This window comes from Neoarius graeffei, chromosome 2 (assembly GCF_027579695.1).
Source record: "Neoarius graeffei isolate fNeoGra1 chromosome 2, fNeoGra1.pri, whole genome shotgun sequence".
Lineage (NCBI taxonomy): Eukaryota > Metazoa > Chordata > Actinopteri > Siluriformes > Ariidae > Neoarius > Neoarius graeffei.
This window is the reverse complement of record NC_083570.1, coordinates 104,340,205-104,356,683: the sequence shown is the minus strand read 5'-3', so window position 1 is coordinate 104,356,683 and position 16,479 is coordinate 104,340,205. Positions and strand designations below refer to the sequence as shown.

The following is a 16,479-nucleotide window of genomic DNA, read 5'->3' as shown; positions in this document are numbered from 1 at the left end:
AATGAAGAGGAGGGGTTATATGACGTCAGCAAAAGAATCTTCCTCCTCACTTACCAGTTTGTTGTTGATGCGACAGGTGTTCAGTTTGTCATTATTAGTATTATATAGTTATTATGCCTTCGTGTTGTGTTGCCGGCTTTTGCTCCAAAATCCACAAGGATGGGGTAAGTTTATTCAAGTTTCCCAGAGATCCCGAGCTGCATGCGAAGTGGGTGAAGCAAGTCAGGCGCACTAGTGACAAGTGGGAGCCCTCACCAACATCCGTCCTGTGCTCTGAACACTTCGATTTGGATTGTTTTGACACCCTTCCCAGCTTAAAAGAATCTCTTGGGTGTGCAGTTCAGCACAAACGTGTGTTACCACCATCAGCAGTGCCTACAGTATTCCAGAGGGGGTCTACTAGTAGCTATGCCAGATCCAGCAGTCACCTGGGACAAGGCGACTCCTCCAAAGACAGTCCTCCTGTCAGAACATGTGTTGAGAAACGACATAAGATAAAGGTACGTAGAGCTATAGAGTGGTCCGACATGATGCTAAAAAGAGTAACACTGCGGTCTGCGCAGCCATCTTGGAAGTCACTTGCTCCAGAGCGCTCATAGAGTACACATCATAGAGTACACATTCATGATAATCATAAATGTAATCATAAAGTCGGCGTGATATCAGTCATGTATTTGCTTGTGAAAGCTTGTGGCTTTCATGTACCTGCCGCCTAGCAACGAGAGGCAAAAGGTAAAGAGGGTAGGCTATCATAGATTCTATTCGGAAGACATCAACACATGATTGCTTAAAAATTAGGTATTTTAAACAATTTGCATCTGTTTTGTGATTATCGTGACACTTGTGTGTTATATAGAACTGTATGTCTTGTCAGCACATCGAGGATCTTCCACCGGAGGCTTTAGCAAGTACTCGTAGCAACACTACACTTTACCCTTTGCCATGCGTTGTTAGGGAACGGTAGCAAGTACCCCGATGACCGACTTCAAGAATATGTAGAAAAAAAATTTAGAAATTATACTTTCCAAAAGTCATTTGAGCTTAGTGTATTGCATTTCCATTTATATTGTAGGTTCTTGCTGATGTTTTTGCGGAGTATGACGCAGCTGCTGAATCAGAAGCTGCAGAGTTTGTATGTACTAGTTGTGAACATTCACATTATTATCAGTCAGATAAAATCATGCCATCATGATCACTGCTTAAAGTACCAGTATTTGGTTGTCTTTTGTTCAGAGGAAGAGCTAGCACTAGAGAGTTCACCGGCGTTTTCATGCGCCATTTCCATTGAGTAGAACAGCCAGTGAACCGCAGCGTGTTCTTCCGCTGACGTCACAGCATGGCAGTGAGCCACGGACCCAGTTTTCTTGCGCTGTGCAATTAAAAGTTGGATATTCGTGTAACAACAGCTTCTTTTCACGTAATTATAACAAATCTAACATTTGCCATGTTGTATAGTTTATTTAAGAAATTGCATAGAGTCATGTTCATGTCATCAGACCTTTAATGACAAGAAAGCGTAACTGTTCATGATGGTTGCCAGAGAGGGTGAGACTCACCGGAGCAGTGGTGTAAGTGACGTTGGCCAATTTCATTCCAGTCAATGCGTTGGCCACCAGGGGTTTCTCCAGGCTCTCGGTAGGCAGACTCCACCGACTCACCAAGCTGACATCGATGAAGTTCTCCTCGGCACCAGAGTCGACAAGAACTCCCACCTCGAGTTGATCTCCCCACCAGAGGACAGCTGAGAGAAGAGTGCGCTGAGCAGAGGAGGGGTGTATGGGGGTCACGCTCACCAGTACCCCCTCACAGGTGAGCGTTGGCCTTTTGCTGGACAGGAAGCAAAGAAGTGACCTGGTTGGCCACAGTACAGGCAGGAGCGTGCGTTGATTCTTCTTTGCCTTTCCTCTTGGGTCAGGCGGGTGCGGTCCACTTGCATGGGCTCTGGTACCGATGTGGTGGTGGGAGGAGAAGGAGGGGGCATGACTGGGCTGACAAGAGGCCTTCCTGCTGGGGACCCAAAGGTCCTGGCCTGGTGGCGCTGCTGTAGTCTGGTGTTAATGCGGATTGCAAGGTTGACAAGGTCCTCACAAGAGCCGGGCAGATCGTGAGAAGCCAACTCATCCTTGATCTCTTCCGACAGGCCATTAAGGAAGGTGTCATAGAGAGCCTCAGTGCCCCATCCTGTTGTGGTTGCGAGAGTTTGAAAGTCAATGGCAAAGTCTGACACCGACCTACGACCCTGGCGCATATGGAGTAGCTCACGGGCAGCCTCATGCCCTTGCTTGGATCGATCAAAGACTCTCTTCATCTCAGTCGAAAACTCCTGGAAATTCCCACAGATTGCTGACTGAGCATCCCACACTGCAGTTCCCCACTCTCTGGCACGCCCCGACAGCTGGGTAATCACATAGGCAACCTTTGCTCGATCAGTGGGGAAGGTACCTGGTTGCAGCTCAAAGATGAAGGTACACTGAGACAGGAAAGAGCAGCAGGTACCGGGTTCGCCAGCGTACTTCTCCAGTGGGGGCAGTCGTGGCTCGCGGGCCGGTTGTGCGGTTGAGGCAGACTGGGCAGGCTCTGCAGGCTGGACAGGGTCTGCGGACTGTGCAGAAGCAGACTGGGGGAGTTGGAGTGGCTGGATCTGGGCTGTCAGGTCTCTGATGCTGGCAGCTACTGCCTCCAGTTGGGCTTGTTGGCGGTCCAGAAGCACTCCATGCTGTTTGAGACAAACCCTCAGGCGCTCTGGATCTGCTGGGTCCATCCGGCTCTGATTGCACTGTAAGGTTTGAGAGACAGAGACCGAAATGCAGATCAGTTTGGCAGGTTTATTCCTTTAACACATCCACAAACAAAAATGCACAGAAGATCACTGTGGGCTTTGTGTTCAAAGTTACTCAGTCAGTTCACAAAAAAATCCCACAAAAAAATCCAGCAAAGCACAGAGGTTGGTTGTAATACTTTCAGATTCAAAACGTCATAGAGGCAGTCCACAAAAATCCATAAGAAAGAAAACTCAGGCTCCAAGCAGAATTCCAGATTCCACTGGCTACTCACGGACAAACAGGATAATCTTCACAGGCAAAAACAGGTTCACAAACATCAGAGTCAAGGTCAGGCGATCAGAGACAGAGCAGAGAAATGACAGAGCTTAAGTAGCAGTCCAACACACAGAATTAAACGGGAAACAGCTGACACTGATTCCAATGGTGATTGAGTCAGGTGACAAAGGTGAGGCACGAGGGGGGCGTGGCAGGAGACCAAAACAAAGGGCACATGGGACATCAAAACAAACACACAGTCAACACACCCGCAGTACTACAACTGTCCAATGGGTGGCCAGAGTTCAAGACATTCAGGCTCTAACATTCTAACTGCCTTTCTCTGTGCCTATGTCTGTCTGTCTATCTATCATTTTGTCTGGCTCTCTCTCTTTCTCTCTCTCTGTCCACTTATCTTTCCACCTGTCTCTTTTTGTGTATCTGTCTGTCTGTCTGTCTGTCTCTGTCCACCTTTCTGACTGTCTTTGTCTGTGTCTATGTCTGTCTGTCTCTCTGTCAGTCTGTCTCTCTCTCTGGCCATCTTTCTGTCTGTTTTACACTTGTGTCACTGTCTTTTCGTCTCACTGTCTGTCTCTGTCTACCTTTCTGACTGTTTTTTCTCGGTGCCTATGTCTGTCTATCAGTCTGTCTCTGTCCATTGTCTGATTATCTTTCTCTGTTTCTGTCTGTCTGTCTCTCTGTTATTCTGTCTGGCTCGCTTTCTCTGTCTGCTTGTCTCTCTTTGTGTTTCTGTCTGTCTGTCTCTGTCTATTTCTTGACCATCTCTCTCTGTGTCTATCTGTCTGTCTATCTGTCATTCTGTCTGTCTGTCTCTCTCTGTCCGCTAATCTTTCTGACACTCTCTCTCTCTCTCTCTCTCTGTTTTTCTTTCTTTCTTTGTTTCTTTCTTTCTGTCTGCCTCTGTCAATTTCTTGACCGTCTCTCTCTGTGTCTCTGTCTGTCTTTATCTTCCTGTCTTTCTCTGTGTCTGTCTGTCTCTCTCACTATTCATGTCTCTCTCTCTCTCTCTGAAAGAACAATAACTATGTATAATTGTATAATTATAATAAACATATGCTTTTGGATTAAAGTGAGTATAATTAGTTATAATGACTATAATTCTGAGTGAAAATTATGTAGTAGATGGAGTTGGTCACGATTATTTGTTTAAATATCAGAGCAGGAGAGAAATTATATGTTCATATCTGTACAGGTGATGATGAATTCAGCTATTCTGGATTAAACCCTTTCTATAAACTGTGTACGGACTTGTTCATGTGCTTGTCTTACCACTTTGGGTTTTCGGATACTGCATCCAAAACAAATTAGATCCATATTTGAAAAACGCTTTGGGCAGAAAGCATATAAACATATAAAGTATTTACAGCAATGGAAACTCTGTTATTATCATAAAAAAAACAGAGCAAAAATAACTGAGCAGCACTTTTATAGCATGTTTTTCATTTCTCTGAGTTATGACTTTGTTTGTAGTTCACATGGGCTCTCTCTCTCTCTCTCTCTCTCTCTCTCTCTCTCCCTCTCTCTTACTGCAGAGATTTCATTCATATGTAAAACTACAGCGATCGCTGATATTGTGATTCTGGTGGATGGCTCTTGGAGTATAGGGCGCTTTAATTTCCGTCTGGTGCGTACATTCCTCGAGAGTCTGGTGACTGCGTTCTCCATCCGCTCGGACCAGACACGTATCGGTGAGACGCTTTTTCTCATATCTTACATCATAATGTGTCTGATTCTTATGATACATAACATATATATGTATGTGCGGGGGGGTGTATACAGGACTGGCTCAGTACAGTGGTGATCCAAGGATTGAGTGGCACCTCAACACACACTCGACAAAAGAAGAGGTCATCACTGCTGTGAAGAATTTGCCATATAAGGGAGGAAACACGCTAACAGGTATACAGTCTCCTTCGAAAGTATTGGAACAGCAAGGTCAATTCTTTTGTTTTTACGAAACACTGAATACATTTTGGAGGGGGGTGCGGGGTGGGGGGTTGGCACGGTCGTGCAGTAGTTAGCGCTGTTGACGGGGAGCTTTCTGCGTGGAGTTTGCATACTTTCCTCATGCCTGCACAGGTTTCCTCCAGGTACTCCAGTTTTCTCCTACACTCCAAAGGCATGGATTAGAAGTGTCTAGATACAGATGTGTTAAACAGCTTAGAACATGGTGACCCACTGACATCACCTGTGTGTGTGTGTGTGTGTGTGTGTGTTTGCAGGTCTAGCCCTAATGTACATTCTTGAAAACAGCTTTAAGCCTGAGTCTGGATCCAGGACAGACATTCCAAAAATCGGAATCCTGATCACGGATGGGAAATCCCAAGATGATGTCATCGGCCCCGCCCAAAATCTCAGGGATGCGGGAATAGAGCTGTTTGCTATTGGTACAAATCTGCTGCACTGTAATACTGTACCACTTAGCACTTAGTACACCACATACTTTCTCCTTCTCCTCCTTCTCCTCCTCCTTCTTCTTATTATTATTCTCACCCTTCTCTCCCTCCTCCTTCTCCTCCTCCTGCTCTTTCTCATCCTTCTCTGCCTCCTCCTTCCTCTCTTTCTCCTTCTTCTCCTCTTCCTTCTCCTCCTCCTCCACCTGCTTCTCCTTTTTCTTCTCCTCCTCCTTCTTCTTCTCCTCTTCCTTCTCTTTCTCCTTCTCCTCCTTCTTCTCCACCGCCTTCTTCTTCTCCTCCTTCTCTTCCTTCTTCTCCATGTCCTCTTCCTCCTTCTTCACCTCCTTTTCTCCTTCTCTTCTTCCTCCTTCTTCTTCACCTCCTTCTCCTCCTCTTCCTCCTTCTCCTCTTCCTCCTTCTTCACCTCCTCCTCCCTCCCCTTCTCCTCCCTTCTCCTCCTCCTTCTTCTCCTCTTCCTCTTTCTTCTTCACCTCCTTCTCCTCACCCTTCTCCTTCTTCTCCTCTTCCTCCTTCTTCTTCTGTCTCTATATATGAATGTTATCATACTAGATGAATATGCTGTATCAGTACATGGTATTGCTGGAAGTATACACTATTCTTTGTGTTGGTGTGTGTGCTTAGGTGTTAAGAACGCTGATGAAAATGAGTTGAGGATGATTGCGTCTCCCCCAGAAGAGACACACGTGTATAACGTGGCCGACTTTAGTGTAATGAGCTCAATAGTGGAGGGTTTGACCAGGACCGTGTGTCAGCGTGTGGAGTATCTCAACAGGGAGATCAAAGGTCAGCACCTAGAGAGCACACAACACACCTGTTGTCTAATACACACATCCCTGGACAACCAAACATGATCTTAAGTCGATTCATGAAAAAACAATGCTGTTAGTCAATCTTGATTAGACATATTAAATACAGAGTACTCTTTTATGTGTCATTGTGCTCTCTGTATTATTGGTGATCATTGGTATTTATGCCCAAATTATCCCTGTGTGTATGTGTGTGTGAATGTAGGTGAATCCATCTCCTATACAAAATCTGATTCACCCAGTGACCTTGTGACGTCTGAGGTCACAGCTAGGAGTTTCCGTGTCTCATGGACCCATGCTCCTGGAGCAGTGGAGAAGTATAGAGTGGTGTACTACGCCTCCAGCGGAGGCAAACCAGATGAGGTGTGTGTGTGTGTGTGTGTGTGTGCGTGTGTGTAAAACACCTCCGACATGTGATGTCATGTTGTCTTGACAACCATGCAATCTCATAAACCATATTCATCGCTCATTCTCCATTGGGTAGAGTGACATAATACACATAGGATAAGCGATATGCTAACAATATTGTATGCTGTCAAACCAAAAGAATGAAACTCACTAGAAGGGAATAGAACACATGTTTTTATTCCATTGAAAAAGTGTCCTGTATGTATAATAATATTCATTAACATATGTATGCAAAACATAAGTGATTAAAAATATTCATTGCACTGACTCACCAGTCCTGTGAGAACAGGTGTTTTGTTGTTATAGATAAATAATCCATTCCAGAGTGGTGCGATACACTCCATCACATAGCAACGAGCCTGGTTTATAATTGGCTTTTTTTAATGTACATGTGCAGAAACAAGAGCAGCATTGTTCACACACTCGCCTGCTTATCTTATCTACATGCAGAAGATTTAAAAGTAACTAGAACTAGATTTAAAAGATTTACTAGATGGCACATCAGACCCAAAACATCCCCATCTATCAGGTTTCCAAGCTGAACCTTAAAATGTTTATGAGTTTTTGGATTGGGATATTTTTATTGCTGAGCTATCCTCGTGAAGTGGGTCAGGACAGTGAAAAGAGGAAAATAACACATAACAAACAAGTGTTGCCAGGCAAAACAAACCTTTCCCAGCAGCACTTATTTGATACCTATATGTTGATAATGGTAATATTTCTCAATCATCAGCTGTCAGGTTATAGTCCTATGAAAATCCATGACCTTGAGTTTGACATTTCAAAGCCATTCAAGGTCAAAGGTCATGGTGCCAAATGAAAGCCCATATGGCACTTCCTATAAGTTGATAATGGTAAATATCTGTCTACCATCAACCATTTTCAAGTTACAGCCTTCTGAAAATCTGTGACCTTGAGTTTGACCTTTAAAGGTCACTCAAGGTCAAAGATCATGGTGCAAAAAGAAAGGCCATGTGGGAGTTCCTATATGCTCATAACAGTAAACATCTGTCTATTGGCAACCGTTTGAGTTATAATGGAAGATGTTATTTTGACCGAAAGGTTGACCTTTCTGGTGACCTTCACCTTGACCCGATTACCCCTAAAATTTAATCGGGTAATCTACGGACCATTGCCCACCTACTTTGAAAATTTGAAGTCAATCGGTGCAACCGTCTAGATGCTAGATTGTTAAAAGACAGACAGACAGACACACACACACAAACAAACAAGGTCAAAGGTCATGGTGTCAAACAAAAGCCCATATATAACTTTCTATATGTTGATAAAGATAAACATCTCTCTATCTCTAACCGTTTTCGAGTTATAATGGAAAATATGCAAATTTCAGCAATGACCTTGACCCCCCCATGACATTTAATCCCCCAACCGTGAAGAAAACTATGATAGAGACCCCATCGTGTAGCATATTAATGAAAGCAGAATCGAAAGATGAACATTTTGGAATTGGTTTGAAGTAAATATGATGAATATGAAGAAAGATATCATGAAAAAAAATATTTTGACCTTTTTGGTGACCTTGACCTTCACCGGATGACCCTCAAAATGTTGGAGGTTCTATTTGAGACCAATGTCCATCTATCCTGAAAGTTTCATGAAGATTGGTCCAGCCATTTTCCCGTAATGTTGCTAACAAACAAACAAAGAAACCCCACCGAAAACAATACCTCGCCATGGACTCCATCCCGGGCGAGACAATTAGAAGGGCACTCATGAGAGTGCATACCTCCACCAAGCCACATTTTATCAACTTGTGGGCGGCATGCTGGTGTAGTGGTTAGTACGGTCGCCTCACAGCAAGAAGGTTCTGGGTTTGAACCCAGCGTCCGGCGAGGGCCTTTCTGCGTGGAGTTTGCATGTTCTCCCCGTGCCTGCATGGGTTTCCTCTGGGTGCTCCAGTTTCCCCCACAATCCAAAGACATGTGGTTAGGTTAATATGGAACGACCTTGGACTGGGGTGCCCTTGAGCAAGGTACCTAACTCCCGACTGCTCCCCAGGTGCTGTTGGTGTGGCTGCTCTGGGTACGTGTGTGTGCTCATTGCTTGCATGTGTGTGTTCACTGCTTCAGATGGGTTAAATGCAGAGAGGAAATTTCACAAGCTTTCTTTCTTTAATCCTACAGCTGTTCACCAAATTTCATCCAAATCCGTTCACTTCTTTTGGAGCTGCATTGGGAGCAGGCAAAAAATAATCCTGGATCTGCATACATATATATGGAGTTGAATCAAAATCTAATAAATTGTTCATTCACACATGGCCCACCTTTCCTCCAAATTTCCTCCAAATCTGTTCACTACTTTTAGAGTTTCGTTGGGAAAACTCAAACAAACAAACAAATGGAGATGAAAACATAACCTTGTCCAACACAGTTAACAGAAGGTAATAGCATTTGTAAGTAAAGCAAGTCCATGGGGTTCTATTGGGTTCAAGTCTCGGCTTTCACTGAGCCACCACTACTGGCGGCATGGTGGTGTAATGGTTAGCACGGTCGCCTCACAGCAAGAAGGTTCCGGGTTCGAACCCAGAGGCCGGCGAGGGCCTTTCTGTGTGGAGTTTGCATGTTCTCCCTGTGTCTGCGTGGGTTTCCTCCGGGTGCTCCGGTTTCCCCCACAGTCCAAAGACATGCAGTTAGGTTGACGTGGGGCGGCCTTGGGCTGAGGTGCCCTTGAGCAAGGTACCTGACCCCTGACTGCTCCCCGGGCGCTCTGGTGTGGCTGCCCACTGCTCTGGGTGTGTGTTCACTGCTTCAGATGGGTTAAACTGTGCTTGAAGTGTGCATGTGACGAATAAAGGTTTCTTACATACATGTCAACCTTTGGTCAATCAAACCTGTATAACCAACCTCCAAAATCCGTATTTCCCTTATAAAATCCGTATAAGATGCAAATTAAAATAATTTACCTAAAATTTGAATGATAATTAACAACGATATATCCAAGTTACTTTTTATTCAATATTAATAACAATAAACCTTCAGAATGAATACAAAGCTCCAATGTTTGACAAAAACACAAAGTGTTATCAGCGTAGTTACGAAGGAAAAACTTCGTTGTTTGGAGACAGGTTTCACCGAGCAGCTATTATGCACGAGACTTCATATTAGCCACAAAGTCAGAAAAATCTGTTCGTAAAATTACGTTATAATGACCAAATACAATGAAAAGTATTTTTCCAGTCTCACCTGTGAAAGGTAATCCCATGTGATCTCGTTTGGATGGTAAACCTGTTGGTACAGTTAAACGCAGCACATGAATGAGGCATCTTTATTCTCGGCTACTGTCTAGACGCTATACCAGAGACGGCTGAAGAATCTCCACTTTGCCACATCCAATATGGCGGCGAGGATGCCGTATGATTCTACGCAGAAGGGAGCGTCTATGTTTATATGTCTATGACTTCACGGTTGGCGGGATTCTCGCAATGCGGTGTGCGCATGATCAAAAGTGGAACGAAGTCTCGCTACCACAAGATAACGCGCGATTTCATAAGACTCTTTACTGGCTGTCTGTGGTGTACAGTACGTTTGTAAATGTTATGCGCTCTTTTATCATCAGGCCAAGAAAAAATAATTGTTTGTTTCCGGTTACCCGACTGACCGTTTAAAAAATGCCCCGACCCTAGACTTTTTTGTTAGATGTTTAAAAAAAATTGTATTTTCGCCGACCAACAATGCATTTTGAAAAAAAAAAAAAATCTGCATTACGATTTGCATAATATTGTCGATCTGACAAGTGACTAATTCTAAAACGCATATATCGGACAAGAAACACTCATTGATTTCTCACGGCCTCAATCTGACGTCATGACCTCTTTCCGGGAAACTCCGGCTTGTGTTGTACACAAGCATCATTGGCATCATGGCGGCCAATGAAGTGTTCTCGATTACCGTGATTGGTTGCGACCACACGGAAGATTGTAAGACAATGAGTTCATTTTATAAGTTTTCAACTGTAAAAGAACTCTACGAACATTATCATCCTTCGCTGGACGAGTCATGGAAACAGTATACACACAGCGCCCAGGCTAACGGCGGTATCGATATCATGATGGATATCACCTAAAATTTATTTAAAAAAAAAAAATACCTACCCGGTATTTTGTGTGATTAAAAAAATAAAATAAAATAAAATAAAAAGACCTACCTACCTACCCTATTTTTTTTCAAGATGTAATAGGAAACAAACAATTATTTTTTCTTGGCCTCATGGGAATTGATTATAGCTCTAAATAAATATTGAAGTTTTTTTTAAAGAATCCGTATAACTTTATTTATACGCCTGTATACTACGTTTATTGAATCAAATCCGTATAAAATATGGACATTCCGTGTAGGTTGACATGTATGTTCTTAGTTCTTAAGGACATTCAGAGATCTGTCCTGAAACCACTCCAACATTGCCATGGCTGTATGTTTTGGGTCGATGTCATGCTAAAAGTTTGACTTTGCTTTGTGGTCAGCCCTAAATAAAACATACACGCATCACCCATGTTTGCATCCTGCCTCCTTTTCCTGCATTTGAACTGTATCTTTGCATGTGCTGTCTTAAATGTTCCATGTCGTGCTGTGTTAACGGTTTGCAGGTGGTGGTGAACGGTGATCAGAACTCTGTGGTCCTCCAGCATCTGAACTCTGTGACTGAGTACCAAGTGGCTGTGTTCGCAGTCTACAGTAACTCTGCCAGTGAAGGTCTGAGAGGCAGCGAAACCACATGTGAGTTCCTTCTCCAACACATTGCTGCTCTGATAACTCCTCTACTGAGTCATCCTGTCTCTGCGGAGATCATTTAATCATCGCCAGCTCTCAGTGTGACCGATCTCTCTCTACTTCAGCATGTCTTTATGTCGAATTCACACAGCGCCTTCTGAGTAAATCTGACAGGAAACGGACTGCTCATAGTTGCTCGAATGGTTTAGATGTCAAACTCACTGATGAAAATAAATACAGTGGACAGGAAATTAATACACACCCTTTCAATTTAAAAAAATATATTATTATCATTATTTTTACAATTTGTCATGTCAGGTTCTGTAAACATTATGAATTTAAATGGGGCTTGTTTTCCCTGATCGAAAGAACACATCATACCACATGAATGCGGTGAATTTATTTTAATTGGGGAGAGAGAGAGAGAGAGAGAGAGAGAGATTAGAGAGATACAAACAGAGATGGATAGATAGAAAGACAAATAGACAGATATGGAGAGAGACAGTAAAAAATGGACAGATACAGACAGATAGAAAGAAAGACAGATGGACAGACAAAGAAAGATGGAGAGAGAGATGGACAGGGGAGAGACAGACAGACAGGGAAAGACAGTCAGAAAGATACAAACAGACAGAGAGACAAACAGACAGAGAAAGAGAGTCAGAAAGATGCACACAGACCGACAGACAGAGACATGTAGAGATACAGTCAAAAATGGACAGACAGACAGAAATAAAGACAAATAGAGAGAGAGATGACAGAGAGAGAGACACACACACAGATAAAGACAGTCAGATATAAGATACAGACAGCTAGATATAAAGATAGACAGAGAAAGAGTCAAAAAGATACACAGAGGCAGGCGGACAGACAGACAGACAGACAGAGACATTGAGAGAGAGACAGTCAAAAATGGACACAGAAAGAAAGAAAGACAGACAGAGAGAGAGAGACACACACACAGAAAGACATACAGAGAGAGAAATGGACAGAGAGACAGACACACACAGAGAAAGACAGTCAGAAAGATCTAAACAGAGACAGATAGAAAGACAGACAGACAGACATGGAGAGAGACAGTCAAAAATGGACACAGACAGATAGACAGACAGAAAGAAAGATGGACCGAGGGAAAGCCAGACAGACACACAGGGAAAGACAGTCAGAAAGATACAAACAGACAGAGAGACAAACAGACAGATAGACACACAGAGAAAGAGAGTCAGAAAGATACACACAGACAGAGAGACAAACAGACAGAGAAAGAGAGTCAGAAAGATGCACACAGACCGACAGACAGAGACATGTAGAGATACAGTCAAAAATGGACAGACAGACAGAAATAAAGACAAATAGAGAGAGAGATGACAGAGAGAGAGACACACACACAGATAAAGACAGTCAGATATAAGATACAGACAGCTAGATATAAAGATAGACAGAGAAAGAGTCAAAAAGATACACAGAGGCAGGCGGACAGACAGACAGACAGACAGAGACATTGAGAGAGAGACAGTCAAAAATGGACACAGAAAGAAAGAAAGACAGACAGAGAGAGAGAGACACACACACAGAAAGACATACAGAGAGAGAAATGGACAGAGAGACAGACACACACAGAGAAAGACAGTCAGAAAGATCTAAACAGAGACAGATAGAAAGACAGACAGACAGACATGGAGAGAGACAGTCAAAAATGGACACAGACAGATAGACAGACAGAAAGAAAGATGGACCGAGGGAAAGCCAGACAGACACACAGGGAAAGACAGTCAGAAAGATACAAACAGACAGAGAGACAAACAGACAGATAGACACACAGAGAAAGAGAGTCAGAAAGATACACACAGACCGACAGACAGAGACATGGAGAGATACAGTCAAAAATGGACAGACAGACACACAGACAGAAATAAAGTCAAAGAGAGATGGACAGAGAGAGAGAGAGAGAGAGAGAGACATAGAAAGACAGTCAGAAAGATACAGACAGATATAAAGACAGACAGACAAAGACAGAAAGAGAGTCAAAAAGATACACAGAGACAGATAGAGACATTGAGAGAGAGAGAGAGAGAGAGAGAGAGAGTCAAAAATGGACAGAGACAGACAGAAAGAAAGGCAGACAGAGAGAGATAGACAAAGAAAGATGGACAGAGAGAGAGGGAGACACAGAAAGACATACAGAGAGAGAGAGAGAGAGTTTAATTGACAGAACTAATATTTCCTTAGCTCAACGTCTTTTTGGATAACTCTCCACAAGGTTGTAAACCTGGATTTGGGCTTCTTCACCACCTCCTCTTTGCAGAACTGTTCGAGCTGGGAGAAGTTATTTGGTTTTAACTGATGAACAGCAGCCTCCAAGTCATTCCATAGAAAGTCAGTTGGGTTTAGGAGAGCACTTTGACTCGGCCACTCTAAAACATCTAACTTGTTCCTAGCAGGCCACTCCATCGCAACTTTGGCATTGGGGTCATGTTGGAATATGCAATGAGTTTCCAACCCAGTTTAGACATTTTGCAGATTTCATCAAGTTCTTTCTTGGGATCTTTGAAGACTTGACTCCACCCATTTACCCCTCAATCTTGACAAGTTTCGCAGTTACAGCAGTTGCGATTCAACCCCACATCATTATGCTTCCACCACCATGCTTCACAGTTGGGATGCTGTTGTTATTGTGATGGATATTGTTGGTATTCCAGACAAAAAGTTCTGCTTTGACCACAAAAACTTCAGCCATTTTCTTGGAGGATCCTTACTGACACTGGACTTACATAGCACCATTTCCACGAGTTCAACAGCTGGAATCATCCTTTCTTACAGCTGAATTATGAAGGACACAGCCCAACATGGCCGAGTCAAAGGCATACAGAGGCACCTCTGGCAGCCGCCATACTACTCCTGCTCAGATATTCACACCTACTGGCAATTTAGAGTAGCCAGTTAACCTAACTGCATGTCCTTGGACAGTGGGGGAAACTGGAGGAAACCCATGAAGACAGAGGGACAACATACAAACTCCACACAGAAAGGTCCCCATTGACCACTGGGCTCAAACCCAGAACCTTCTTGCTGTGAGGTGACAGTGCTAACCACTACACCACCATGCCACCCATAGGATCCGTCAAGTGTCTTGATGCAAAATTCATCCGGTATTCCAGACAAACTTTTTTGAGGAATGGCTTTCTTCTTGACTATCTTCCGTCCAGGCAAGGTGTGTTCAATATATTTGATATTGTAACAGGTTTGGTTATATATTGGGTGAGTAGGGAGATTAGAGTGAAATGAACGCCTTTTATCCCCTCAAGGCTTTTTGTAGATTGCAAAATGTATCCCTTTGCGCTCATGATGTTTCATTTTGTTCTTTCCCCCCTTTAATGAATGGTATAAGTAAAGCCAAGTTTGTGAATTCTCCAAAATTCTATCTACCAGATTCTTTATTTCTTCCAAATGCCAACACTCGGTTATAGTATAGTTGTGTTATGCATATGTTTGCCTCTGTTGGCTATAAAATCTTGTAGACCCTTTCAAGTTTCCATTTGGTTCCTGGTGGTCTTTCTGACCAAGTGCCTTCTTCCCTGATTGTCTAGTTTTGTTGGACGGCCAGATTTTAGGACACTATGGGTGTTGCCATTCACTTTCCACTTCTAAGTGATAGATGTAACAGCGCTTCAGGGTATTTTATAAATATTTTCACATCCCATAGCCAATCTGTACCGTTCCACAACTTTGTCGCAGAGTTGTTTTGGGACGTCGTTGGCACCCATTCCAGTTAGAATGCAGCCAACTGCATTCTAGGTACCCAAGATCATAGACAGCACTTGGCAGAGCGAGGATTCAAATTTGAACTCTGCAAAACAGTTTCTCTGGAACATTTCCTTATTTTCCAGAAGCAACTCTGTAGCATATGCTTCACAGGATGAAAGCAGCTCTCAAACACGTCCCCTTTAGCCTGATCAGAAGCAGGCTGCAACAGGGAGATAACACATGAGGCACTGTGAGTCACCTACTTGGTAATCACTCAGAGTAGCTTCAATTAGACCAACTCCGCAATTTATTTCTCTAAATCACTTGTCTCCTGTTGTTGTTTTTTGTGTGTGTGTGTGTGTTGTTGTTGGTTTTTGTCTTGTTGCCATCTGTGGACATCAATGTTGTCTTGTGCTGTGGAGTTCAGACCTGACCTCATCCAGCGACCCAACACAGGCAGTGGGAATGCAACTGGGAGACAAATACATTAGGAAGATTGATATCCCTCGTCCCTATTTTTCTCACACACACACACACACACACACACACACACACACACACACACACACACACACACACACACACCAAATAGATGCCAGTGATTCTAACCTTGTGTGAAAGTTAATGATGCTAGAGAGGTGTGTGTGTGTGCGTGCGCGCGCACGCATTTGGAATTGTGCAATCCCTTGGCAAAGACTGATAGACTACTAGATGAGCTAAAAACAACTTTCTGTACCCATGCACAGCTGAGCTCAGAGTATCTGTGTTTCAAAGCAGAAAACAGTCTGTGATATATCTCTTTTATCATTTCATGGATGGATGGATGGATGGATGGATAGATAGGTCAGGTTATTTTTATTTATTAGAAACTGTTTTTTTAAGTTACAGTAATTTCCAGTATTTAAAATACAGTGCACAATGGCACAAAGAAACTGTTTTCAGAACCAAGAACGGTTTGTATGGATTCAATGTAGATTATTATTAATGAACAAGCACCAGGTAAAAAGCTGAAAACTTACTGAAGCCTATTTGTTTGTGGTTTCCTCTCAGTATCTCTTGGAGGATATTTACAAGTTGTATCACTGATCCTTAGACAATAAAACTTTGGAGTAAATGGAGAGCTCATGGTTTCCTTAGAGTAGGAATATCAGATGCTCGTTGGCCGTGGTGTGAAAACTGTGCATGCAGACGCCCATTTAAGTTTCCAAATCTGTTATTGCTTAACTCTTGAATATTTTCTACCAGGAATACTATCATTAAAAAGCTTATAATCTCATCATCTCTAGCCACTTTATCCTGTTCTACAGGGTCGCAGGCA

The 16,479-nt window shown here is 43.1% G+C and overlaps 1 protein-coding gene across 3 annotated transcripts in view; it reads left to right on the top strand.

Moving 5' to 3' along the window:
* Nucleotides 1-16,479, top strand: part of col14a1b (collagen, type XIV, alpha 1b) — a 255,917-nt gene that overhangs the window by 68,479 nt on the left and 170,959 nt on the right. For all 3 annotated transcript variants that reach the window (XM_060915314.1, XM_060915311.1, XM_060915312.1), the window contains 6 exons: nucleotides 4,592-4,747; nucleotides 4,839-4,958; nucleotides 5,282-5,446; nucleotides 6,098-6,259; nucleotides 6,488-6,645; nucleotides 11,294-11,423. In XM_060915314.1, the coding sequence (XP_060771297.1) occupies nucleotides 4,592-4,747; nucleotides 4,839-4,958; nucleotides 5,282-5,446; nucleotides 6,098-6,259; nucleotides 6,488-6,645; nucleotides 11,294-11,423 (891 nt within the window). The remainder of the gene's footprint in view (nucleotides 1-4,591; nucleotides 4,748-4,838; nucleotides 4,959-5,281; nucleotides 5,447-6,097; nucleotides 6,260-6,487; nucleotides 6,646-11,293; nucleotides 11,424-16,479) is intronic.